The sequence below is a fragment of the Mustelus asterias genome, chromosome 19 (genome assembly GCF_964213995.1).
Source record: "Mustelus asterias chromosome 19, sMusAst1.hap1.1, whole genome shotgun sequence".
Lineage (NCBI taxonomy): Eukaryota > Metazoa > Chordata > Chondrichthyes > Carcharhiniformes > Triakidae > Mustelus > Mustelus asterias.
Window position 1 is genome coordinate 27,373,825 of NC_135819.1, and position 27,754 is coordinate 27,401,578.

The window sequence follows — 27,754 nt, forward strand, 5'->3', positions numbered from 1 at the left end:
GAGTCTGCAGATCACGCATTGGACTTGCCATCGAACTGGAGTGGAAGCAAGTCACCCTCGATCCTGAGGGATTGCCTTCAAAGACAAAATCCATAGCCACAACATTCCAATGGCAACTGATTAATTTTGCATTTAACTTATAAAAATGCAATAGTTACTGACAGCAATGAGCTCCAAAGGATATTATCAACAGTCCAGCAAACAGAAGTTACTTCACAGGGTTTCTTGTGAGGGTTAAACTGCTCCACCACTGTCATTGAAACCGAATCCCAGATTTTAATGTCATCCCCACACGAGGCTAGCTTGATGCTATCCTGCATGGTATATCCTGCAAAGTATGAAGATGAGAAATAGAACAGCCATCAGAATACGAATACAACAGTCCCTCAAACATTGAATAGGTACTGTTTCTGAATACAGATCAATGGAAAGACAAAAGACAACATACAGAATCTAAATAGCAGCTTATACTATTCAGCTTTGCAAATCTGCATGTATTTAGCCACCAAAGCATTCAAATAGCTAACAGTTAGCATTTAAAATATACAAACATATGAATTGTGAGTAGGTCACTTGGTCCCTCGAGCCTGCTCTGCCATTCAGTAAGATCAGAGCTCATCTAATTTTAACCCCAACTTCACATTCCTGCCTACCCCAAGAACCTTTCACCCCCATGATGATCAACAATCTATCTGCTTCTGTCTGAAAGATATTCAAACACTCTGCCTCAGCCATTTTTAGAAAAAGAAAATACCAAAGTGAAGTTTAAAGTTTATTTATTAGTGTCACAAGTAAGCTTACATTAACACTGCAATGAAGTTACTGTGAAAATCCCCTAGTTGCCACACTCCAGCGCCTATTCGGATACACTGAGGGAGAATTTAGCATGGCCAATGCACCCTAACCAGCACGTCTTTGGACTGTGGGGGGAAACCGGAGCACCCGGAGGAAACCCAGGCAGACACGGGGAGAACGTGTAGACTCCACACAGACAGTGACCCAAACCGAGAATCGAACCCAGGTCCCTGGCGCTGTGAGCAGTGCTAAGCCCTGTGCCGTCCTCACAACCCTCAGAAAATGCTTACCCTCACCTCTGTCTTAATTGGGTGACCCCTGGTTCTCGATTCTCCCACAAAAGGAAACATCTTTTCCACATCCACCTTGTCAAGTTGCCTCAGAATCTTGTATATTTTAATCACGTCATCTCTCACTCTTCTACACTCCAGTGGATACAAGCCTAACCTGTCCAAACTTTCCTCATAAAATAACCCACCCATTTTGAGGGAATCAGAAAGAGAAACTGCCCTTTGTGTTGTAGTACTAAATGGGACACACACTAAGCCAGGAGTTTAGGAAGGATGATTGAAAGCTATGAGAAAAAAAAGACAGATTTTAAGAAGGTCCATCATTCTGATGGCTTGATTCAAACTGGAAGAACTTAATTTGACTAAAAATCAAATACTTCGAGCCAAAAAGGAGGTCCTTAAAACCGCAATTATATATTACACAGAGGCCCACTTGCGAGTAAAAAGTGAAGACTTTTGTTCAATGGCAGAGTAAAGCATTTAGCTTACATGTAGTATTTACAGCAGTTTTACTGCTGATAATTTTACTGCTGATAATTTTAGCAAACTGTTGACAAGAATAAAAAAGAATCAATAGAAAGAGACTTGCAGTTATATAGCACATTTCACAACTCAGCAAGTCCCAAAGTGCCCCACAGATAACCAATAAGAATCACTGTTGGAATGCAGGAAACATAGCAGCCAATTGGTGCACAGCAAGCTCCCACAAATAGTAAAGTGACAACAAGCAGATAGTGTTTTTCTGACACCTTTTGCTCTCATGGCCACATTGTCTGTCCTTGGCCTGCTGCAATGCTCCAGTGAAGCCAGGCCCAACTAAAGGAGCAGCATCTCATCTTCCACTTGGGCATGTTTAGGCCCTTGGGACTCAACACTGAGTTCAGCAGCTTTAGATTGTGACTTTTCTCCCCCATCTTTTTAAAAAAATACCCAATGCATGTATTGCCCCCCCACCTCCCAGACCAGACCAGAAGAGACTTGAGCACACAATCCTCTGACTGAGGGGGTGAAAGTGATTGGACTGGATAAAGGAAATAAAGGAACGGGTAGGAAGGATAACCCGGGTAATTATAGGCCGGTGAGTTTGACGTCCGTGGCAGGGAGGTTGTTGGAGAGGATTCTGAGAGATAGGATGTATGCGCATTTAGAAAGGAATAAACTCATTAACGATAGTCAGCATGGTTTCGTGAGAGGGAGGTCATGCCTCACTAACCTGGTGGGAGTTTTTTGAAGAAGTGACTAGAATGGTTGACGAGGGAAGGGCCGTGGATGTCGTCTATATGGACTTTAGTAAAGCGTTTGACAAAGTCCCTCATGGTAGGTTGGTGCAAAAGGTTGGATCTCATGGGATAAAGGGGGAGGTGGCTGGATGGGTGGAGAACTGGCTTGGTCACAGAAGACAGAGGGTGGTAGTGGAAGGGTCTTTTTCCGGCTGGAGGCCTGTGACTAGTGGTGTTCCGCAGGGCTCTGTATTGGGACCTCTGCTGTTTGTGATTTATATAAACGATCTGGAAGAAGGTGTAACTGGGGTGATCAGTAAGTTTGCGGACGACACAAAAATGGCTGGACTTGCAGATAGTGAGGAACATTGTCAGAGACTACAGATGGATATAGATAGGCTGGAAATTTGGGCAAAGAAATGGCAGATGGAGTTCAATCCAGATAAATGCGAAGTGATGCATTTTGGTAGAACTAACGTAGGGGGGAGCTATACGATAAATGGCAGAACCATAAAGGGTGTAGATACGCAGAGGGACCTGGGTGTGCAAGTCCACAAATCCTTGAAGGTGACGTCACAGGTGGAGAAGGTAGTAAATAAGACATATGGCATGCTTGCCTTTATAGGACGGGGCATAGAGTATAAAAGTTGGGGTCTGATGTTGCAGATGTATAGAACGTTGGTTCGGCCGCATTTGGAATACTGCGCCCAGTTCTGGTAGCCACACTGCCAGAAGGACGTGGAGGCTGTAGAGAGAGTGCAGAGGAGGTTTACCAGGATGTTATCTGGTATGGAAGGGCTTAGTTATGAGGAGAGATTGGGTAAACTGGGGTTGTTCTCACTGAAAAGACAGAGGATGAGGGGTGACCTAATAGAGGTGTATAAAATTATGAAAGGCATAGATAGGGTGAACGGTGGGAAGCTTTTTCCCAGGTCGGTGGTGACGTTCACAAGGGGTCATAGGTTCAAGGTGAGGGGGGGAGGTTTAACACGGATATCAGAAGGACGTATTTTACACAGAGGGTGATGGGGGCCTGGAATGTGCTGCCGGGCAAGGTGGTGGAGGCGGACACACTGGGAACGTTCAAGACTTATCTAGATAGCCACATGAACGGAGTGGGAATGGAGGGATACAAAAGAATGGTCTAGTTTGGACCAGGGAGCGACGCGGGCTTGGAGGGCCGAAGGGCCTGTTCCTGTGCTGTATTGTTCTTTGTTCTTGAAATAAGAATAATGGAGATGGGAATCGATTAAATAAATGACATTGCAACAATTTAATCACATGGAGAATAAATGGTATTATGAACCAGTCTCACATTGTGCTTCTAACATATTTCCACAGATACACTAAAAGTGAATTTTATTTGATACAAACTGATAGTATTTCACATGTTTGACCCTCTTGATCCAATCCTATCAGCAACTCCTTTCTCCCTCATGTTTTTAATCAAGCTTCAGTTAATTGCCATTCCAAGTGTATCGAGTTCCCCAATTTCATTTGAGTAAAGATGTTTTGCCTCAACTCTCCATTCATAAGCGACTCTCTTGCATTCATGGCCCTAGTTTTGGCAGTTTCCACGATCTGTAGTGTTGGTTTGATTAAGTATGATACAAAGTTAGGACCAGGAGGTATTCTAACCATCCAACTCACATTGCCCAACTCTATTGCTGGTTTAAGCATTTGCTGTTGACACCTTCATTAAAGCTGTTATCAAATTCAGAAAGAAGTTTAACACCAGGTTAAAGTCCAACAGGCTTATTTGGTAGTAAATACCACACAAGCTTTCGGAGCCTTAAGCCCCTTCTTCAGGTGAATGGCATTTGAATCATAGAATCATAGAAACCCTACAGTGCAGAAGGAGGCCATTCGGCCCATCGAGTCTGCACCGACCACAATCCCACCCAGGCCCTACCCCCACATATTTTACCCGCTAATCCCTCTAACCTACGCATCTCAGGGGCAATCTTAACCTGGCCAATCAACCTAACCCGCACATCTTTGGACTGTGGGAGGAAACCGGAGCACCCGGAGGAAACCCACACAGACACGAGGAGAATGTGCAAACTCCACACAGACAGTGACCCGAGCCGGGAATCGAACCCGGGACCCTGGAGCTGTGAAGCAGCAGTGCTAACCACTGTGCTACCGCGCCTATTTGCTACCAAATAAACCTGTTGGACTTTAACCTGGTGTTGTTAAACTTCTTACTGTGTTTACCCCAGTCCAACGTCAACATCTCCACATCATCAAATTCAGAACCAATTACTCAAATGTTCTTGTAATCAATGTCTCCCTACAAACTTCAACTCATCCAAAAACTCTGCTATTCAAATCATATTTTGCCCCAAGTCACACAGGTCCAACACACCCATTGGCAGCTGCACAGCATCTGGGCTCTATTCATTTCTCAACCCCCTCCCCTTATCGCACCATCTGGGCGGCACGGTAGCACAGTGCTCTGGTTTCCTCCCACAGTCCAAAGATGTGCGGGTTAGGTTGATTGGCCAGGTTAAAAATTGCCCCTTAGAGTCCTGAGATGCGTAGGTTAGAGGGATTAGTGGGTAAATATGTGGGGGTAGGGCCTGGGTGGGATTGTGGTCGGTGCTGACTCGATGGGCCGAATGGCCTCCTTCTGCACTGTAGGGTTTCTATGATTTCTATGATCTGTTCCTCCGGCCATTTCACAAGGTCAACATCATCTCTCCTTCAGCTCAGTCCTGGCTCCATTCACACCCGAGAGATTGATATGTAAACTTTTACATAGAACATAGAACAGTACAGCACAGAACAGGCCCTTCGGCCCACGATGTTGTGCCGACCTTCATCTGAAACCAAGATCAAGCTATCCCACTCCCTACCATCCTGGTGTGCTCCATGTGCCTATCCAATAACCGCTTAAATGTTCCTAAAGTGTCTGACTCCACTATCACTGCAGGCAGTCCATTCCACACCCCAACCACTCTCTGCGTGAAGAACCTACCTCTGATATCCTTCCTAAATCTCCCACCATGAACCCTATAGTTATGCCCCCTTGTAATAGCTCCATCCACCCGAGGAAATAGTCTTTGAACGTTCACTCGATCTATCCCCTTCATCATTTTATAAACCTCTATTAAGTCTCCCCTCAATCTCCTCCGCTCCAGAGAGAACAGCCCTAGCTCCCTCAACCTTTCCTCATAAGACCGACACTCCAAACCAGGCAGCATCCTGGTAAATCTCCTCTGCACTCTCTCCAGCGCTTCCACATCCTTCTTATAGTGAGGTGACCAGAACTGCACGCAATATTCCAAATGCGGTCTCACCAAGGTCCTGTACAGTTGCAGCATAACCCCACGGCTCTTAAACTCCAACGCCCTGTTAATAAAAGCTAACACACTATATGCCTTCTTCACAGCTCTATCCACTTGAGTGGCAACCTTTAGAGATCTGTGGATATGGACCCCAAGATCTCTCTGTTCCTCCACAGTCTTTAGAACCCTACCTTTGACCCTGTAATCCACATTTAAATTTGTCCTACCAAAATGAATCACCTCACATTTATCAGGGTTAAACTCCATTTGCCATTTTTCAGCCCAGCTTTGCATCCTATCTATGTCTCTTTGCAGCCTACAACACCCCTCCACCTCATCCACTACTCCACCAATCTTGGTGTTATCAGCAAATTTACTGATCCACCCTTCAGCCCCCTCCTCTAAGTCATTAATAAAAATCACAAAGAGCAGAGGACCAAGCACTGATCCCTGCGGCACTCCGCTAGCAACCTGCCTCCAGTCCGAAAATTTTCCATCCACCACCACCCTCTGTCTTCGATCAGATAGCCAGTTACCTATCCAATCGGCCAACTTTCCCTCTATCCCACACCTCCTTACTTTCATCATAAGCCGACCATGGGGGACCTTATCAAACGCCTTACTAAAATCCATGTATATGACATCAACCGCCCTATCTTCATCAACACACCTAGTTACCTCCTCAAAAAATTCTATCAAATTTGTGAGGCACGATTTGCCCTTCACAAATCCGTGCTGACTATCCCGGATTAATCCGCATCTTTCTAAATGGTCGTAAATCCCATCCCTAAGGACCTTTTCCATCAATTTACCAACCACCGAAGTCAGACTAACCGGTCTATAATTACCAGGGTCATTTCTATTCCCTTTCTTAAACAGAGGAACAACATTTGCCACTCTCCAGTCCTCCGGCACCATCCCCGTGGACAGCGAGGACCCAAAGATCAAAGCCAAAGGCTCTGCAATCTCATCCCTCGCCTCCCAAAGAATCCTAGGATACATTTCATCAGGCCCAGGGGACTTATCGACCTTCAGTTTATTCAAAACTGCCAATACATCCTCCCTCCGAACATCTATTTCCTCCAGCCTATTAGCCTGTAACACCTTCTCTTCCTGAAAAACATGGCCCCTCTCCTTGCTAGAGAAAAACTAATAAACTCAACACATGGCCTGTCGAAGGTGAGATGGTTGGACTGAGTGCAAAAGCATTAACTGGGGTATACAAACAGGCAGATACAATTAAAGCTTCAAGTTGGTAAAGTATCAAGGTTTATAACTTAATTGATTTTACATTTTCTCCTGACAGTATTGCAGCTTTCCAAATTTAATTTTAACTTTCAAAGGGCCATCCTGTTCTCAAAATATCGCAGTAACAATGATTTGTGATTAGAAGCAAAATTGTAATTGTAGCTGATTCGGTGGTGACACTTGTCTGAATGTGAAACATAGAAACTGTAGAAACTGTAGTCAGTCCCTTATTTAATTAGAAATGTAGAAACAAGAAGCAGGAGGAGGCCATTCAGCCCTTCGAGGGTGCTCCACCATTCATTTTAATCATGGCTGATCAAATTCAATATCTTGATTCCTTTAGCCCCAAGAGCTATATTTAATTTCTTCTTGAAATCACACATTTTGGCCTCAACTATTTTCTGTGGTAGTAAATTCCACACATTCACCACCCTCTGGGTGAAGAAATTTCTCCCCACCTCAGTTACCCCTTATCCTCAAACTGTGACCTCTAGTTCTGGACTCCCCCATCATTGGGAACGTTCTTTCTGAATCTAACCTGTTAGAATTGTACAAGTTTCTATGAGATTCCCTCTCACTCTTCTAAACTTGTGAATATAATCCAAACCGACTTAGCCACTCCTCATATGACAGATCTGGCATCCCAGGAATCAGCCTGGTAAACCTTCGCTGTACTCCCTCTATAGCAAAGACATCCTTCCTCAGGTAAGGACACCAAAACTGCACATAATACTCCAGGTGTGGCCTCACCACTGCCCTATACAATTACAGCAAAACATCCCTATCCCGATACTCAAATCATAGGGATTTAAACCCCACTCCAGAGATTTGCACTGACACTAAAATGGAGTACTGAGCGAGTGCTGTCAAGAATTGCTGTTTCAACAATAATTCATTAAGCACAGACTGTCTGCTCCCACTTGTAAAATAATCCACAACCAAATTCAAAGTAGAGTAGGGGCATTCTCCCTGGTGTCTGAGCTTCCCTCAATCAATATTGCTGAAACACGACCGTTTTGTCATCATCATGTTGTTTGTGTGTCAGTCATGATTCTTTGAAACTCAAAGTTCTGGGTTCCAGGGTGAAGATCAAGGCTGACACTGCAGTGCTGTACTGGGAGTGCTGCACTGTTGCGGCACAGTATTGGGAGGAGTGCTGCACTGTTGCAGCGCAGTATTGGGGGGGGGGGGGGGGGAGTGCTGCACCGGTGGGGGGGGGTGCTGCACCGTTGCGGCGCAGTATTGGGGGGAGTGCTGCACCATTGCGGCGCAGTATTGGGGGGAGTGCTGCATTGTTGCGCCGCAATATTGGAGGGGAGTGCTGCACCGTTGCGGCGCAGTATTGGGGGGAGTGCTGCACCATTGCGGCGCAGTATTGGGGGGGGGGGGGGAGTGCTGCATTGTTGCGCCGCAATATTGGAGGGGAGTGCTGCACCGGTGCGGCGCAGTGTTGGGGTAGTGTTGCACTGTTGCGGTGCAGTATTGGGGGAGTGCTGCACCGTTGCGGAGCAGTATTGGGGGGGGTGCTGCGTTGTTGCGCCGCAATATTGGGGGGAGTGCTGCACCGGTGCGGCGCAGTATTGGGGTAGTGTTGCACTGTTGCAGAGCAGTATTGGGGGAGGGCTGCACCGGTGCGGTGCAGTATTGGGGGAGTGCTGCACCGGTGCGGCGCAGTATTGGGGTAGTGTTGCACTGTTGCAGAGCAGTATTGGGGTAGTGCTGCACCGGTGCGGTGCAGTATTGGGGGAGTGCTGCACTGTGCGGCACAGTATTGGGGGAAGTGCTGCACCCAGTGCAGTATTGTGGGGAGTGCTGCACTGTTGCGGTGCAGTATTGGGGGGAGTGCTGCACTGTTGCAGTGCAGTATTGGGGGGAGTGCTGCACTGTTGCAGTGCAGTATTGGGGGGTTGGGGGAGTGCTGCACTGTTGCGGTGTAGTATTGGGGGAGTGTTGCACTGTTGCGGTGCAGTATTGGGGGGACTGCTGCACTGTTGCGGTGCAGTATTGGGGGGAGTGCTGCACTGTTGCGGTGCAGTATTGGGGGGAGTGCTGCACTGTTGCGGTGCAGTATTGGGGGGGATTGCTGCACTGTTGCGGTGCAGTATTGGGGGGAGTGCTGCACTGTTGCGGTGCAGTATTGGGGGAGTGCTGCACTGTTGCGGTGCAGTATTGGGGGAGTGCTGCACTGTTGCGGTGCAGTATTGGGGGGAGTGCTGCACTGTTGCGGTGCAGTATTGGGGGGAGTGCTGCACTGTTGCGGTGCAGTATTCAGGGAGCACTGCACCCAGTGCAGTATTTGGCGAGGGGGGGGGGGGGGGGGGGGAGTGCTGCACTGTTGCGGTGCAGTATTGGGGGGAGTGCTGCACTGTTGCGGTGCAGTATTGGGGAATGCTGCACTGTTGTGGTATAGTATTGGGGGGAGTGCTGCACTGTTGCGGTGCAGTATTGGGGGGAGTGCTGCACTGTTGCGGTACAGTATTGGGGGGAGTGTTGCACTGTTGCGGTGCAGTATTGGGGGGAGTGCTGCACTGTTGCGGTGCAGTATTGGGGTGAGTGCTGCACTGTTGCGGTGCAGTATTGGGGTGAGTGCTGCACTGTTGCGGTGCAGTATTGGGGTGAGTGCTGCACTGTTGTGGGACAGTATTGGGTGACAGCTCTCAGATGAGAGCACTCAGGAGATGGGAAGATCCCATGGCATTATTTGAAAGATCAGGGGATTTACACCGCAACAATGATCCCTCAGTTAACATGGCAGAAAGGGATGATCTACTGTTTGTGGGAGCTTGCTGTGCACTAACTGGTTGCCAGGTTTCCACATCACAACAACAAGCCCCCAGGAGTACACCAGGGAAATACCCTGTCAGCTGCAGGGGCCCTGACACACTGTAACTAAACTGAGCCGCACTGAAACATGTTTAAACACAAACCCGGATCGCCGCGCACTCGGCTGGTGTTGAGGGAGCTGCTCCTGTCCAGGCCCCGGACACTCACCCCCAGGGGCTCCGGGACAACCGGCTGAGGGAGGGAGGGGGACACACGGGCCCTGCTACAGCCGGGGCTCTGAGGGCCGCTCGATAGACCGGACGGAGCCTCAGCACTGACACCCGGAACGTCCCGCTGTCGCACTAGCCTCCGCCGGCCCGACACTCACTCACTTGGCGCCAACAGCCGCCGTCCTCAGCATGCGCGCGCACCTCCAACTAGCCCCGCCCTTCTCCCCGGGTTGCGCGCGCACCTCCAACTAGCTCCGCCCCTCTCCCCGGGATGTGCGCGCACCTCCGACTAGCCCCGCCCCTCTCCCCGAGATGCGCGCGCATCTCCATTAGGCCCCGCCCCTCCCTCCGGATTGCGCGCGCATCTCCATTAGGCCCCGCCCTTCTCTCCGGATTGCGCGCGCATCTCCATTAGGCACCGCCCATCTCCACGGATGCGTGCGCACTTCCATCAGACCCCGCCCCTCTCCGGATTGCGCGCGCATCTCCATTAGGCCCCGCCCATCTCCCGGATGCGCGCGAATATCCATCAGACCCCACCCCGATGTTGGGACGGCTCTGGTGTAAAGGCAGGCATGATGTGGAGATGTTGGTGTTGGATTGGGGTGGACACAGTGAGAAGTCTCAGCACCAGGTTAAAATCCAACAGGTTTATTCGGAATCACGAGCTTTTGGAACGTTGCTCCTTCCTCAGGTGAGTCACTCTGAAAGCACGTGATTCCAAATAAATCTGCTGGACTTTAATCTGGTGTTGTGAGACTTCTTACTGGGCAGGGACAGAGGGACAAAGAATTCTTCAGGTGACTGTGTGGAGTCTGCACATTTTCCCCGTGTCTGCATGGGTTTCTTCCGGGTGCACTGGTTTCCTCCCACATGCCAAATTTGGGCAGGTTAGGTTGATTGGCTCTGCTAAATTGCCCCCGAGCATCAGGGAGATTATCAGGGTAAATATGTGAGGTTATGGGAATAGGATCTCGGTGGGATTGTTGTCGGTGGAGACTCAATGGGCCAAGTGGCCTCCTTCTGCATTGTTGGGATTCTATGATGATGCTATGATATTTTAGTGTCATTCTCAAATTTGGCTATTGTACCTCTATCCCTGTATCTGAAAGACATTAATATAGATTGTAAATAGATGGGGCCTGAGGACTGAACCCTGTAAAGTATATTTATTAGTCACAAGTGAGGCTATTGGCACTACAATGAAGTTACTGTGAAATTCCCCGACTCGCCACACTCCAGCACCTGTTCAGGTCAATGCACTTAACCAGCACGTCTTTCAGACTGTTGGAGGAAACCGGAGGAAAACCACGCAGACACGGGGAGAACGTGCAAACTCTGCACAGACAGTGACCCAAGTCGGGATTCGAACCCAAGTCCCTGGCGCTGAGGCAGCAGTGCTAGCCACTGTGCCTCTGTGCTCCCCCTAGTGGCATAGTGGCACCCCACTGTTACATGTTGCCTCGTGGACCATGTCTATGTTGTGTGTCTTAGGCTGCACTCCCATTATGTTTTCCTAAAGAACCTTTTGTTGATGTTTTGTCTGCACTTCAGTCCCATGCTCCTGATCTACGGACACCTGGTGCGGAGAGGGGAGGGTCGGGATGGCGACCTCCTCGTGAACCTGCTCCTGGGCCTGGCGAAACGTGCCATTTACCGGTCCAGGCAGCGGGCGATCGAGGGGGCCGTCCATCCTGACTGTCTTCCCCTCTACCGCGGCTACGTTCGCGGCCAGGTGTCCCTGGAGAGGGAGCATGCGGTGTCCACGGGTGCGGTTGACGCTTTCCACGCCCGCTGGGCACCGCAGGGGTTGGGGTGTGTTATCGACCCTAATAATCACATTTTAATTTGATGTTTTTAAGTTTCCTTTGTACTTTGATTTCTGTTCGGGCTGTTCCCCCTCCTTTTTGGGGAGCTGCCCCTTTTACTTTGTCCTGATTTAATCTGAGTTTGTTTATTTGGTTTGACCTAAAAAGAGGGCAAACCAAGATCACTGAAAAGCATTTGCTAGATAATTAAGAAATTCAGTTCAGAAGGTATGGCAAGAGGTAGTGGCAAGCCAGCCTAGCAGAAAGCACATTGGCATAGAATTTAGCACAAACATGAAGTTATGAACAAATCAGACTGCATGGTAAATGATAATGACCAAGTTATTGACCCATCTCCTAAGGGGAAGAAGTTTCTTCCCATCTATGTCCCTCAATCAGGTTCCCCTTCAGCCTTCTGAAAACAGAAGGAAAATAACCCCAGTCTAACCAGCCTCTCTTCATAGCTGAAACACTCCAGCCCAGGCAACATCCTGGTGAATCTCCTCTGCACCCTAGCGCAATTACATCCTTCCTGTAGTGTGGTGACCAGAACTGCACACAGTATTCCAGCTGTGGCCTAGCACCTTTACAGCTCCATCATAACCTCCCTGCTCTTATATTCAGTGCCTCGGTTAATAAAGGCAAGTATCCCAAATGGCTTCTTAACCACCTTAGCTACCAGTCCTGCTGCCTTCAGAGATCTTTGGACAAGCACCCCAAGATCCCTCTGGTCCTCTGTACTTCCCAGTGTCCTACTGTTCATTGTGTATTCCTTTACTTTGTTAGTCCCCCCAAAATGCATCACTTCACACTTCTCAGGGTTAAGTTCCATTTGCCACTGTTCTGCCCATCCGACCAGCCTGTCTATATCATCCTGTAATCTAAGGCATCACGCCTCGCTATTTACCACACCAACAATATTCATGTCATCTGCGTACTTACTGATCATACCTCCCACATTCGCATCTAGATCATCATTGTACACTACAGCAAAACACCCAGCAAAATCCCTGCGGTACAACACTAGGCACAGGCTTTCAGTCACTAACACAACCTTCGATCATCACCCTCTGCCTCCTGACACCTAAGCCAACAGTGGATTCAAATTGCTCTGGATCCCATGAGCTCTTACTTTCCTGCTCAGTCTCCCATGCTGGACCTTGTCAAAAGCCTTACTGAAGTCCATGCAGACTCCATCAACTGCACTCCCCTCATCTACACCCCGAGTCACCTCCTCAAAAAATTCACTCAAAGGCATTAGTCATGATCTCTCCCTGACAAAACCTTGCTGTCTATCCTTGATTAATCTTTGCCTCTCCAAGTGGAGATTAATTCCGACCCCAGAATTTTTTCCAATAATTTCCCTACCATTGATGTTAGGCTCACTGGCCTGGTTTTCTTCCTTACCTCACTTCTTGAATAATTATACCACATTAGCTGTCCCCTAGTCCTCTGGCACCTCGCCTGTGGCCAGAGAGGATTTGAAAATTAGCATCAGAGTCCCTGCAATCTCCTCCCTTGACTCCCACAGCAGTCTGAGACACATCTCACCTGGGCCTAGGGATTTATCCACTTTTGAACCCACTTACAACAGTGAACACTTCCTCCCTCCCAATGTTAATTTGTTCGAGTATGCCACACTCCCCTCTCTGATCTCTATATCTAATTCACCCTTCTCCATACTGAACACAGATGCAAAAAACTAATTTAAAACCTCACTTTGAAGGTGGTCGTGTTCCCATGCATCTACTGTCTTTGACCTTCTAGGTAGTAGCGGTCACGGGTTTGGAAGACAATAACAAAGAAGCCTTGGTGAGTTGCTGTGGTGCATCTTGTAGATGGTGCACAGCATTGCCTTGGTGCTTTCATGCTGGAGTGGATGGATATTGAAGGTGGTGGATAGGGTGCCTATCAAGCAGGCTGCTTGGTCCTGGATGATGTTGAGTTTCTTGAGTGTTGTTGGAGCTGCACTCATCCAGGCAACTGGAGAGTGTTCCATCACACTCCAACTTCTGTGTTGTAGATGGTGGACAGGATTAGGGGAGTCAAGAGTTTAGTTATTTGCTCCAGACTTCTCAGTCTTTGATCTGCTCTTGTAGCCACAGCATTAATATGGCTGGTCCAGTTAAGTTTATAGTCATTGGTAACCATCAGGATGTTGATAGTGGTGGATTCCACAATGATAATGTCATTGACTGTTAAGGGGTGATGGTTATATTCTCTTTTGTTGGAGATGGTCGTTGCCTGGCACTTACTTTACACTTACTACACATAGACATGGACTGCTTCAATATCTGAGGAGTTGCGGATGGGGTGTACATTCATCAGTGAACATCCCCATTTCTGACCTTATGACGGAGGGAAGGTCATTGATGAAGCAGTTGAAGATTGTTGGGTCTAGGACACTACCCTGAGGGACTCCTGCAGAGATGTCCTGGAGCTGAGATGGTTGACCTCCAACCACCACAACCATCTTCCTTTGTGCCAGGTATGACTCCAGCCAGCAGAGAGTTTGCCCCTGATTCCCACTGACTCCAGTTTTGCTGAGGCTCCTTGATGCCATACTCGGTCAAATGCTGCATTGATGTCAAAGGCAGTCACTAACTTCACAAGTTCAGCTCTTTTGTCTATTTTTGGACCAAGGCTGTAATGAGTCATGGTCTGAGTGGTCCTGGCAGAACCCTAACTGAGATCAGTAAGCAGGTGATTGCTCTGTGATTGCCAATTAACCGCGCTGTTAATGACTCCTTCTATCACTTTGCTGGTGATCAGGAGTAGACTGATGGGGCAGTAATTGGCTGGGTTGGATTTGTCTTGTTTCTTGTGGACAGGACATATCTGGAACATTTTCCACATTTCTGAGTGGATACCAGTGTTGTAACTGTACTGGAACAGCTATGGCCACAGCAAGTTCTGGAGCACAAGTCTTCAATATTATTGCTAGAATGTTATGAGACAGTTGCCTTTGCAGTATCCAGTGCCTTCAGCTATTTCTTGATACCATGTGGAGTGATTTGAATTGGCTGGTATTCTGTCAACAAACAAGTAACTTTATGTAAGTCAGGAATGAAGATCAAGACATCAGTGGTATAATGCATGGGTTTTAATTAGCAGTAGAAATTGGATGTAATTATTTGATTCTGATACAAAGCAAATGCAGTTCATATCAATTTATAAGAACAAAGCTATTGTTTCATATAGTCCAAAAACTAAAATGGATGGGACAGGTTGTAAACTTAGAAAACTCATTGTGAAATATTATATAGCACCTTAAAACTACAAAATATGCTTTAAAACATAACCAACTCCGAGAAGTGATAAATATTTGTTTGATAGCGATTAAACAACTGCTCAATGATGTTTCTGAGTCAGCTATGTCCAGGTTCATATTGTGAGTAAATGCGAAAGGAAAATAAAAGCAAAATACTTGAAGACTTTGTCATCAGCTACAAGTTCTGAGATGCAATCATTTACTCCAATTCCATGAAAGAAATTAGCCACTTGAACAGAGAGCCATACTTTAATGTGTAGCCAACCGCAGGATTAAATACTTGTTCCAACTGCTCCAGGGTGTCGAAGGAAAGGTCAAATGGAATCTATTGAGAAAAAAAATGAAGTAAATATATGAAATAGTCAACTCCCATAATAAAGCTTCGATATTAAAGTAAAGTAAAGTTTATTAGTCACAAGTAAGGCTTACATTAACACTGCAATGAAGTTACTGTGAAATTCCCCTAGTCGCCACAGTCCGGCACCAATGTTTGGATCAATGCACCAAACCAGTGCATCTTTCACAATGTGGGACATTATATTTACTGTATGAAGATTATGAGAAAGTCATGAAAAAAAATCCGTTGTAAGGTTTATAGCGATTCTTCAACAAGAGATTGACCAAAATCCTTAGAGTAATCATTTATGTTCATTTTCAGGGATAAGTTATGACAGGAAGAACACTATGTAAATACAAGGCAATTTTGTCCAAAAAGACCATTGTGGGATTATCGTGGATTGATATACTAACAAATAATTGAAGTGAGATAATTCATTTTGACAGGAAGAATGTGGAGAGACAGTATAAAGTAAAGGGAGGTGCAGGAACAGAAGGACCTTGATGTATATGCATAAGTCAATGAAGGTGGCATGTTGAGAGAGCAGTCAGCAAAGCAGATGATATCCTAGGTTTTAGTAGAGGCATTGAGTACAAGAGTAAGGAGGTCATGTAAAAAAAGGCAATACATTTATCATGGGTCACTTTAATCTTCATGTGGATTGGGAAAATCAAATTGGCAGAGGTAGCCATGAGGAAGAATTCAGAGTGTAATCCGGACAGTTTCCAATGAGGGGTTTGCTGATTACACAAAACTGGGAGAAACTGTGAGCTTTGGGGAGGATACAATGAGGCTTCAAGGTGTTTCGGACAAGTTGAGTGAATGGGCAAATACTTGGCAGATGCAGTACAAAGCGGCTAAATGTGAAGTTATACACATTGGTGTGAAAAACAGAAAGGAAGAATATTATTTAAATGGTGATATATTGGGAAGTGCGGAGTTACAAAGGGATCTGGGTGTCCTTATACACCAGTCAATGAAGATGGAGAGGCAAGTGTAGCAAACAATTAGGAAGGCAAATAGTATGCTAGCCGTCATTGCAAGAGGATTTGCGTTCAGAAGTAGGCATGTTTTACTGCAGCTGTACAGGGTCTAGGTGAGACCACATCTGGAGTAGTGTAGTTTTGGTCTCCCTATTGAAGAAAGGATATAAAGGTAGTGCAGCGGAGGGTGTTGGCAGGACTGTCCTTTGAGGAGATTGGTTTGACTGGGCCTGTATTCACTAGAGTTTCGAAGGATGAGAGGAGATCAGAATGACATGTATAAAATTCTAACCGGGCTGGACAGACTGGACGCAGGCAAGATGTTTTCTCTCAATGGGAATCTAAACTGGGGGCACAGTCTCAGGACGGACCATTTCAGACTGAGGTGAGGATAAATGAGGGAAAAAGGGTAGTGCACCTGTAAAATTCTCTACCACAGAAGGCTGTGAAGGTGAACTCACTGAATGTATTCAAGGAAGAGATAGATTTATTAGATTTTAATGGCATCAAGGGGTATGGAGAGAAAGCGGGAATATGGCATTGAGATAGAGGATCAGTCTTGATCATGTCGAATGGTGGAGTAGGCTGAAAGGGCCGAACGGCCTACATCTGCTCCTTATTTTGATAGATCAGGTTATTTTGGATCAGGCAATTTGTAATAAGGCTGCATTGATAAACACTCTCAGATTCAAAGATCCCCAAGGAAGCAGTGACCATAACATGGTGCAATTTACCATTCAGTTTGAGGGTGAGAAACCTGCATCAGGGTCAACTATACTAAACTTCAAAAAGAGTCATTACAAAGGAATGAAGTTATAGATGGCTGGATCAACTTGGAAGTTTAATACAAATCCAGCCCCCCCCTGCCCCGCCCCCCGGACACTCTCCCCACCCCCCGGACACTCTCCCCACCCCGCCAGACACCCCCCTCCCTCCCCCACTGGACACTCTCTCTTTCCCGACACACTCTTTTCCCACTCTGACGCTCTCCCTCCTCCATTCACCCCCCCCACACCCCTCCCGGACACTATACCCTCCCCACTGTTCTGCCAATGCCCCATACCCATTGAATCCTTGAGACACCAAATATCTGTCTATTCCAGCCTGAAACATTGCCAACCTCGTGCATTTTCAAAGATTCACAACCCGTTGAGTGAAGGAATTTCTCCTCATCTTGTTCCTAAATAATTGGCCCCTTTAGCCCAGGACTGTGTCCACATGTTCTAGATTCTCCAACCAGTGCGAACAACCTCTCAGTGTCTACCCCGTTAAGCCCCTTCACTATTTTGTATGTTTTAATGACATCATCTCACATTCTTCCAAACTCCAGGGAATATAGGCACAACTTATTCAGTGTCTCACCATAAGAATAGATGTGAAACTTGTAAATGTTGGTGTTCAGAGGGACCTGGGTGGACCAGTACAAGGAATTAAGCAAGTATTGTAAAAAGCAATTAGAAAAGCAAGTAACATTCACTCTCCACAAGTGCCAGACATGACCATCTCCAACAAGAGAGGATCTAACCATCGCCCCTTGACATTCAATGACATCACCATGACTGAATCCCCCACTATCAACATCCTGGGGTTACCATAGACTAGAAACATAGTCTAGCCATATAAATACTGCGGCTACCAGAGCAAGTCAAAGTCTAGGATCCTTCCACAAACATTCAATCCCTCCACCACTGTTGAACAGTGTGTACCATCTATAAGATGCATTGCAACAACTCACCAAGGTTTCTTAGACAGCACCTTCCAAACCCACATCCGCTACCTTTGAACTTTAAAGTTTATTTAATAGTGTCACAAGTAGGCTTACATTAACAGTGCAATGAAGTTAATGTGAAAACCATCCAGAAGGATAAGAGCAGCAGATACCTGGGGACACTACCACCCAGAGATTCCCGCCAAGTCACTCACCATCCTGACTTGGACATATATCGCTGTTCCTTCACTGTCTCTGGGTCAAAATCCTGGAATTCCCTCCCTAACAGCACTGTAGGTGTATCCAAGCCTCAGGAACTGCAGCAGTTTTTTTACAGGACGTTTTTTACACAGAGTGGTGGGGGCCTGGAATGCGCTGCCAAGTAGGGTGGTGGAGGCAGACACGCTGGCATCGTTTAAGACTTACCTGGATAGTCACATGAGCAGTCTGGGAATGGAGGGATACAAATGAATGGTCGAGTTGGACCAATGAGCGGCACAGGCTTGGAGGGCCGAAGGGCCTGTTTCCTGTGCTGTACTGTTCTTTTGTTCAGTTCAAGAAGGCAACTCACCCTCACGTTCTCAAGGGCAACTAGGGATGGGCAATAATTGCTGGCCTAGCCAGTGACACCCACCTCCCATAAATGATTATATTTTTCAATGGTGTGTTAGTCTTTATAGGGGTACAGGAATGAAGAAGTCATGCTACAATTGTACAGGGATTTGTGGAACCCACACCTGGAATAGTGTGTGCAGTTTTAATCTCCAAAGTTAAGAAAGGATATATTTGCAAGTTGTGTGAAAATTCACTGGATTGGGCCCTGGGATGAGAGGATTGAGGCCAGCAATAGCATCTTCTACTACACTCCAGATCAGTCAAATTAAGACAGTGCAACCTGGGTTTGAGAATGCAGCTGGGAGCTGTTTGGTCTCATATGCCTCAGCATTCCTATTGGATATATTCATCACGCCGTCAGAAAAACTACCATTTTCTTTGGAACAGATAAACATTGTCCAAGTCTCGATATGAATTCCTGAAATAATCATCACTAAAGGAACAAATAAAATCACAAATACATTTGGGTGACTTTACCTCTGTCTCAGGCTTCATGTCTGATTCAAGGAGAAACAATTCTTTTATTTTTTTGCATAGGTGCATAACCATGTCCTGTAAAACAGGCAAAACATATTCAATAGACTGTCAACTATATAGGTTATCAAGTCACATCTTATTAATGGGCAGCACAGTAGCACAGTGGTTAGCACTGCTGCCTCACAGCACCAGGCACCCGAGTTTGATTCCCAGCTTGGGTCACTGTCTGTGTGGAGTTTGTACATTCTCCCCATGTCTGTGTGGGTTTCCTCCGGGTGCTCTGGTTTCCTCCCATACTCCAAAGATGTGTGGTTGCCCCTTAGTGTCAGGGGAATTGCTAGGGTAAATGCATGGGGTTATGGGGATAGGGCCTGGATGGTATTGTGGTTGGTGCAGACTCCATGGGCTGAATGGCCTTCTTCTGTATTGTAGGGATTCTATGATAAGGGATTCTATGATAATATGATAATATAATATGAGTATAGTGAATAAAGGGGATGAGCTCAGAGCGTGGATCGATGCCTGGAAGTGTGATGTGGTGGCCATTATGGAGACTTGGATGTCTCAGGGACAGGACTGGATACTACAGGTGCCGGGATTCAGGTGTTTCAGGAAGGACAGGGAGGGAGGCAAGAGAGGGGGTGGAGTGGCACTGCTGATCAGGGATAGTGTCACAGCTGTAGAGAAGGTGTATGCTGTGGAGGGATTGTCTACAGAGTCTCTGTGGGTGGAAGTTCGGAGTGGGAAGGGGTCGATCACTTTGCTGGGAGTTTTCTATAGGCCACCCAATAGTGACGGGGAGGTGGAGGAGCAGATAGGGAAACAGATCCTGGAGAGTTGCAATAATAGCAGAGTTGTTGTGATGGGAGACTTTAATTTCCCAAACATAGATTGGAATATCCCTAGGGTAAGGGGATTGGATGGGGAGGAGTTCGTTAGGTGTGTTCAGGAGGGTTTCCTGACACAGCATGTGGACAAGCCTACAAGAGGAGAGGCGGTACTTGATCTGATACTGACCAATGAGCCTGGACAGGTGTCGGATCTCTCGGTGGGAGAGCATCTTGGGGATAGCGATCTCCTTTATGCTTGCATTGGAAAAAGAGAGGATCAGGCAAGCTAGGAAAGCGTTTATATGGAGTAAGGGGAAATATGAAGACATAAGGCAGCAAATTAGAGGAGTAAATTGGAAGGAGGTATTCTCGGGGAAATCTACTGAAGAGAGGTGGCAGTTTTTCAAGGAATGTCTGTCTAGGGTTCTACAGGACAATGTTCCGAGCAGACAGGGAGGAGTTGGTAGGTTAAAGGAACCGTGGTGCACGAAAGCTGTGCGGGACCTAGTCGAGAAGAAAAGGAAAGCGTACAAAAGGTTCAGAGAGCTTGGCGAAGATAGGGATCTAGATGAGTATACGGCTTGTAGGAAGGGACTAAAGAAGGAAATTAGGAGAGCCAGAAGGGGTCACGAGAAGGCCTTGGCAAGTAGAATTAAGGAAAACCCTAAGGCGTTCTATAAATATGTGAAGAGTAAAAGGATGAGACGTGAAGGAATAGGACCTATAAAAGGTGAAGGCGGGAAAATCTGTACGGAACCAGTAGAAATGGCAGAGGTGCTTAATGAGTATTTTGCCTCGGTTTTCACAGAGGAGAAGGACCTGGGTGGATGTACTGCGGGCTTGCGGTGGACTGAAAAGATTGAGTATGTGGACTTTAAGAAAGAGGTTGTGCTGGAATCTTTGAATGGCATCAAGATAGATAAGTCGCCGGGTCCGGATGGGATGTACCCCAGGTTACTGTGGGAGGTGAGGGAAGAGATTGCAGAGCCTCTGGCGATGATCTTTGCGTCGTCGATGGAGACGGGAGAGGTGACAGAGGATTGGAGGATTGCGGATGTGGCTCCTATTTTCAAGAAGGGGAATAGGGATAGCCCAGGAAATTACAGACCGGTGAGTCTAACCTCAGTGGTTGGTAAGCTGATGGAGAAGATCATGAGGGACAAGATTTATGAGCATTTAGAGAGGTTTAGTATGCTCAAGAATACTCAGCATAGCTTTGTCAAAGGCAGATCGTGCCTTACGAGCCTGGTGGAGTTCTTCGAAAATGTGACTAAACACATTGACGAAGGGAAAGCGGTAGATGTGGTTTATATGGATTTTAGCAAGGCGTTCGATAAGGTCCCCCATGCAAGGCTTCTCGAAAAAGTGAGAGGGCATGGGATCCAAGGGGCTGCTGCCCTGTGGATCCAGAACTGGCTTGCCCAAAGGAGGCAGAGAGTGTGTATAGATGGGTCTTTTTCTAATTGGAGGTCGGTCACCAGTGGTGTGCCCCAGGGATCTGTTCTGGGACCCATGCTGTTTGTCATTTTCATAAATGACCTGGATGAGGAAGTGGAGGGATGGGTTGATAAGTTTGCCGACGACACGAAGGTTGGTGGGGTTGTGGATAGTCTGGAGGGATGTCAGAAGTTGCAAAGGGACATAGATAGGATGCGAGACTGGGCGCAGAAGTGGCAGATGGACTTCAACCCAGATAAATGCGTAGTGGTCCATTTTGGCAGATCAAATGGGATGAAGGAGTACAATATTAAGGGAAAGACTCTTAGTACGGTAGAGGATCAGAAGGACCTTGGGTTCCGGGTCCATAGGACTCTAAAATCGGCCCCGCAGGTGGAGGAGGTGGTTAAGAAGGCGTATGGTGTGCTGGTCTTTATCAATCGAGGGATTGAGTTTAATGGTCCGGGGATAATGATGCAGCTATATAAGACCCTCGTCAGACCCCACTTGGAGTACTGTGCTCAGTTCTGGTCGCCTCATTACAGGAAGGATGTGGAAAAGATTGAAAGGGTGCAGAGGAGATTTACAAGGATGTTGCCTGGATTGAGTGGCATGCCGTATGAGGATAGGCTGAGGGAGCTCGGTCTTTTCTCCTTGGAGAAACAAAGGATGAGAGGAGACCTAATAGAGGTATATAAGATGTTGAGAGGCATAGATCGGGTGGACTCTCAGAGGCTTTTTCCCAGGGTGGAAATGGCTGCTACGAGAGGACACAGGTTTAAGGTGCTGGGGGGTAGGTACAGGGGAAATGTTAGGGGGAAGTTTTTCACACAGAGGGTGGTGGGCAAGTGGAATCGGCTGCTCAGTGGTGGTGGAGGCGAACTCAATAGGGTCTTTTAAGAGACTCCTGGATGAGTACTTGGGACTTAATAGGATGGAGGGTTATAGATAGGCCTAAAAGGTAGGGATATGTTCGGCACAACTTGTGGGGCCGAAGGGCCTGTTTTGTGCTGTAGTTTTCTATGTTTCTATGTTTCTTAATATGTCAGTAGTTTATTTTGTAATCAACAATCAGCAACATAATAGGAGAAGGTGGATTTTTTATTTTTCTCAACACAAGTCACAAATTGATACTGTTAAGAAGAAAAGCTTAGCAATATTTTATTTTGAAAAATACACCTTAGCTTAAATGGAAAATGATTGAAAATAATTAAATGTAGCTGTAGCTGTTTCATATATTGATCCTCTCTGGATTAATTTCCATGTTCCATAGGTTCTCATTTTCCCACTGTTGTACCTGTACCATTGGCATGAACCAGAGCCAACAAAATAGCTGTAACAATGGCAGGTGGACATGTGGACTGCACTCGATTTGTGAATGTCTCTGCATGGGCTGAGGCTATATTGGTCTTGAGATTTTTTTTCATTGGCCACTGGAGCGTGCATTAACTTAAATATAAAAATGAGCCTGTGCCTAAATAAAGACTGGTCTCCTAAATTCCTGTGTGGAAACACCTGACTGCCTGGCTTTTTATCAGATAGTCAATTCTGTAATAAAAACGGAAAATACTGGATAAACTCAGCAGATCTGGCAGCATCTGTGGAGAGAGAAACAGAAGTTTCGAGTTTGCTCAGAGTCGGGTTCTTCTGCTGCAATGTTTTGTTGGTTTTTGGTTCTGTTTTGCTGAGTTGAATTTGGGGTATAATGTTTTTGAAAATCTTGCACTCAGTCACAAGATTGCCTGGCCCATGTTATTGGAATATGGGCATTCTGTTTGCTCCTTGGGGCTAAGTTATGAGAGTAAGCAATTGAGGCAGTATGGCAGCAGGAGGTTGCACTGACTTGTGGAAGAGCATTGGAGGAGAGAATAGAGGAGAGACCTGACATCATGAGGCTATACAGGAACCAGGGCCAGGATTCTCTCCAAAAAAAATCAAGGGGCCCTATTTTACCATTTTGATTCCAAGTGCTGGACGGATTTGAATCTGGGAGTGTTTCAGATCTGACTTTTCGACCCGTTCTCCAGCGCCCCCATACGCACTCTGCCTGAAAAAATATCAGCAAGTCCGAATTGCGCTGCACAAGCCTGTGGGTGGGGCTTAACGCACCCAGAGCACTGCAGCTCCGATCAGCGCCTCCAACTGCACATGCGCAGACAAAAAAAAGATAGAATGCTGCTCCCCTACCACTTCGCGCCTGGGCCAGATAATGCCTCTCCCTGGCCCCCACAAACATTGCCTCACCCCCACAACATTCCTGACCCCCTTATCCCCCCACCCACCCACCCGCCATCCAGACCGATCCAGGGCCCCCCCCGCCATCCAGACCGATCCAGCCCCCCTCCCCCCCCCCCCAATGATCACAGGCAAAGTGGCAGCGGACCACCCTTCCCCCTCACTCATCTCAGGCAGAGAGATCCACCCTCCCCCTTCCACCCTACAGATATCAGGCAGGGTGATCCCCCTCACTCCCACCCCAGACCCTCCCACACAAGGCCACCATCTCCTCCGGACTCCGATGGCTGTGTGACACCTCCCTCTCTCTCCCCTGTCCTCAATCATTGAGGCACTGATCCACCCGCCCTCCCACTCCCCGTGAGCACACCTGCAAGTGCTCACTTGCCTTCCCCTCAATGCTAACAAGCAAACTGCATGGAACTTGCTGGAATGCTCGGCCAAACTGCCTGCAGCTGATCTGCCCTAACGAGGGGCAGCTCCATTAAAAACTCAAGAATGGACGGGCAGGCAGGCATTCCTGCACAAAATGTGCGCACGACCTGCCCCCCCGAGGGTGACCTGGGGAGGCTGCTGGATGCAGCAGAAGCGAGGCGGGACACCCTCTTCCCCCCAAGGGGATGCAGACCCGGGGGGGGCTGATGGAAATGCGGCCTGGAAGGAAGTCGCCGCCTCAGTCAGTGCCAGGGCACTGGCCCCCCCGAACCGGGAAGCAGTGCCGGAAAAAGGTCAATGAACTCATCCGTTCAGCAAGGGCGAGTGCTGAACCCTATCTTGCATCTTCCTCCAAATCTCCCCCAGATCCTCCCATCCCCAGCACCCTGCATGCTTCCAGATCCTGACCCCCAAGCACCTCCTTCCTTTGCCCCCAATGAGCCCCACTGCGCTTGCCCTCTAAGGGCCACCACTTGATACTCTGCAGGAGTCACGCCACCATTTCTTTCATGGCTCCTTCTGTCTCCACAAGAGACCAACCACAACACCAGAGAGAGGGCGAAGACAAGGGGTGGTGAGCCAGACCTCCGGGTCCTCACCCCCTTTGAGGAGCAGGCGCTGGAGCTGTCAAGGGAAGGGGAGATGCGGGCTGTCGGCAACAGCATGGTCGGGCTGCCGTCAAGAAGTGAGCCCCTGAGAAGTTTCCTCCACTCACTTTGAGGCAACTTCTCAGGGGCACGAATTCGGGTGCGAGAGGTAAGGTTTAAAGGAGATGTACGAGGCAAGTTTTTTACACAGAGGGTGGTGGGTGCCTAGAACTCGCTGCCAAGGGAGGTAGTGGAAGGAGATACAATAGTGACTTTTAAGGGGCATCTTGACAAATACATGAATAGGATGGGAATGGAGGGATATGGTCCCCGGAAGGGTAGGGGGTTTTAGTTCAGTCGGGCAGCATGGTTGGTGCGGGCTTGGAGGGCCGAAGGCCTGTTCCTGTGCTGTAATTTTCTTTGTTCTTTGAGGCCAGACACACTGGTCACGTTAATCCGGCCCCGCTAACATCTCCCATCCTGCTGTGCTAGAAAATCAGCGCAGCGAGATGGGGGAACCCAGCCCCCATTCCCCCCCATCCCTCTCCAGATCTATGAGCTCAGCTTTCCAATATGTCAGCTGGCTCCAGTTCCTCTGGGAGTCACGCCTAATGTCTAAAACATGTTGAAACAAGAACTACAGCCCAGTACAAGAAGAATGATGTTGCCGACACTTGGGTTGATCGAGTAAAGCAGTGTGTTCACCTGTTCGTCTGACTTTTTATAAACTGGAAGCGATGTTGTATCTCAACAATCTTTCCCTCCAAGGTCCCCAATTTTGTGATTGATCTGGGTCTTGGATTAGTCCAAATTGACTCGGAAGTGTGGAATTGTGATCCCTGTTAAACATTTATATATGTGTATGGGCAGCTTTAAGAGCTGTCTGAATGTCAAAGTGGCACGACCTTTCACTGGTGACAAAGGAATTTCCACACTACCAGGCTCTGCAACATGACCAACCTAAAACTTGGGTCCGTGGGCGGCATGGTGGCACAGTGGTTTGCACTGCTGCCTCACAGCACCAGAGACTTGGGTTCAATTCCGGCTTCGAGTGACTGTGTGAAGTTTGCATGTTTTCCCCGTGTCTGCGCGGGTTTCCTCCGGATGCTCCGGTTTCCTCCCACACTCCAAAGATGTGTGTGTTAGGTGGATTGGCCGTGCTAACATCGCCCACTTGGTCTTTTTCTGAAGATCAATTTCTGATGTTCGTATTAATAGAAATGCCTTCAGTTGTCACACACTGTGATTATTTCCTAAATCCCTTGACCAAGCCACATCGCTCCTGCTTTCAAAAGGCTCCTCACAACTGATGTTTTCATGGACCTCCTCTGATCACGTTCCAATTCATGTTTGCAGCTTGGGTGTCTTACCATCTTAATGATGCTATTTCAGTTGAAACTGCTGTTCCCTCACCGCCCCCAGCTGTTCCCTCACTGCCCCCAGCTGTTCCCTCACCACCTCCAGCTGTTCCCTCGCTGCCTCCAGCTGTTCCCTCGCTGCCCCCAGCTGTTCCCTCGCCGCCCCCAGCTGTTCCCTCGCCACCCCCAGCTGTTCCCTCGCCGCCCCCAGCTGTTCCCTCGCCGTCCCCAGCTGTTCCCTCGCCGTCCCCAGCTGTTCCCTCGCCGCCTCCAGCTGTTCCCTCGCTGCCCCCAGCTGTTCCCTCATCGCCTCCAGCTGTTCCATCACCGCCTCCAGCTGTTCCTTCATCACCTCCAGCTGTTCCTTCATCACCTCCAGCTGTTCCCTCACTGCCCCCAGCTGTTTCCTCATCATCCCCAGCTGTTCTGCAGCATTGTCTTATCTTCATGACTCATATCTGAATGGAAATGACCAGTTATCTGTGCAAACACCCAGGTGCTTCCACATCAAAGCAGCATTCTTCACCAACACTGATTTCTGTTCCTTACAGAAATGATAACCTCCAGAATTGACATTAACAATCTCACTATTGATGTGACTTTATGATCTTAATGGCAATATGTTAAAGTGAGCTATTTATTCTAGTACCTATTTTGACTTACTTCCAGTGATGCAGGTAGTTTTCTATTACCGATTGAAGATTCACTTTGGGTATACCTTTGCCTCAGCCTGTGGTAACTGCGCTGTAATGAACTGGATGGTGCATGTTCTGGCTGCAAGTAAGCCTCAGCCTTTTGCTTTAATGCAGAAAGCTTCTTGTGTAACGAAATAAGCCTGCAATAAAGGTGAGGAAACATGAAGATTTAGTGTCCAGGAATATATGACTGTAAAAACGATACCTCTATTCAGTCACACTCCTGATCCCCAAGTCTCACTCCCAGCTTGTTCAAAGCTTCAGACTCCAGACTGAAGGAAAGTTAGGTTGATTGGCCATGTTAAATTACCCCTTAGTGTCCAAAGAAGTATAGGTTAGATGGATTAGCAATGGTAAATGTGTAGGGTTAAGGGGATAGGGCGAGGTGGTGGGCCTGGGTAAGATGCACTTACGGAGAGTTGGTACAGATTCGATGGGTCAAATGGCCTCCTTCACTATAGGAATTGTATGGATTCTAGGTGTTTCTGACTTCAATATTAATAGTGTTAAGTTCTAATACCAATATCATCATTAGGATTACAGCAACTATGCCAGACTTTATCAAAGCTTTCTTTGAAAATGATATATCAGTGCCTGGAGATGGTGGAGTTATTAAATCAAATTACAGCTGTCGTGTTTCTGATGATTGCAGCCGTTGACCAAAGGAAAGGCATGCATATTGCTCCCATCCCCTGACCTCTTAGGTCTTAAGCACTGCTGTGAGTCCTGAGACTCACTTCTCAGTGCTGCTTTTTCCAAATCTTTGTCTTCTTATCCCTGGAAGTCCACCAAGACTTTCAAGTTTTGTAGTGGTGGATGTGGCAATCCAGTGGTAACGTGGCCCCTTTAAGGGGTGATCCTTTGTGAGCACATGATTGGGCTGGACCCCTTCGAGGGTTAATATCAAAGTTTCACTCCAGGTCTGGCAACAGGGAGAATTGACAGATTGATAAAGACATACAAAGCAAAAAGCGATAGAAAGTTGGTGAGAACCAATCAAAGAAAATGAAAACCACGTAGGAGAAAAGACACAGTGAGACTCTAAAGGGTTGAAAGAAGTGTTTGAGGTGTACATAAAGATAAAAGGAGGCAATGGCTCCCAAAGCAATGTCACTGATTCAGTCCAATCTCCGTTCCCTACA

At 47.4% G+C, this 27,754-nt stretch overlaps 2 protein-coding genes across 8 annotated transcripts in view; both read right to left on the reverse strand.

Moving 5' to 3' along the window:
- The window catches only part of nedd1 (NEDD1 gamma-tubulin ring complex targeting factor), a 52,021-nt gene extending 41,935 nt beyond the window's left edge, over positions 1 to 10,086 (reverse strand). The window contains exons 1-2 of one of the 7 annotated variants that reach the window (XM_078235156.1): positions 9,999 to 10,086; positions 185 to 328 (exon numbers count right to left, since the gene is read on the reverse strand). In XM_078235156.1, coding sequence (XP_078091282.1) covers positions 185 to 320 — 136 coding nt within the window. In that variant the 5' untranslated portion in view covers positions 321 to 328; positions 9,999 to 10,086. Of the gene's footprint in view, positions 1 to 182; positions 329 to 9,770 lie in introns of all 7 variants that reach the window. The other 6 variants (XM_078235160.1, XM_078235161.1, XM_078235162.1 and 3 more) reach the window with 6 other exon arrangements.
- A 4,644-nt stretch (positions 10,087 to 14,730) lies between these two features.
- LOC144507661 (cilia- and flagella-associated protein 54-like) overlaps positions 14,731 to 27,754 on the reverse strand; it is a 191,603-nt gene continuing 178,579 nt past the window's right edge. The window contains exons 28-30 of the mRNA XM_078234818.1: positions 26,581 to 26,752; positions 19,036 to 19,110; positions 14,731 to 15,240 (exon numbers count right to left, since the gene is read on the reverse strand). Coding sequence (XP_078090944.1) covers positions 15,115 to 15,240; positions 19,036 to 19,110; positions 26,581 to 26,752 — 373 coding nt within the window. The 3' untranslated portion in view covers positions 14,731 to 15,114. The remainder of the gene's footprint in view (positions 15,241 to 19,035; positions 19,111 to 26,580; positions 26,753 to 27,754) is intronic.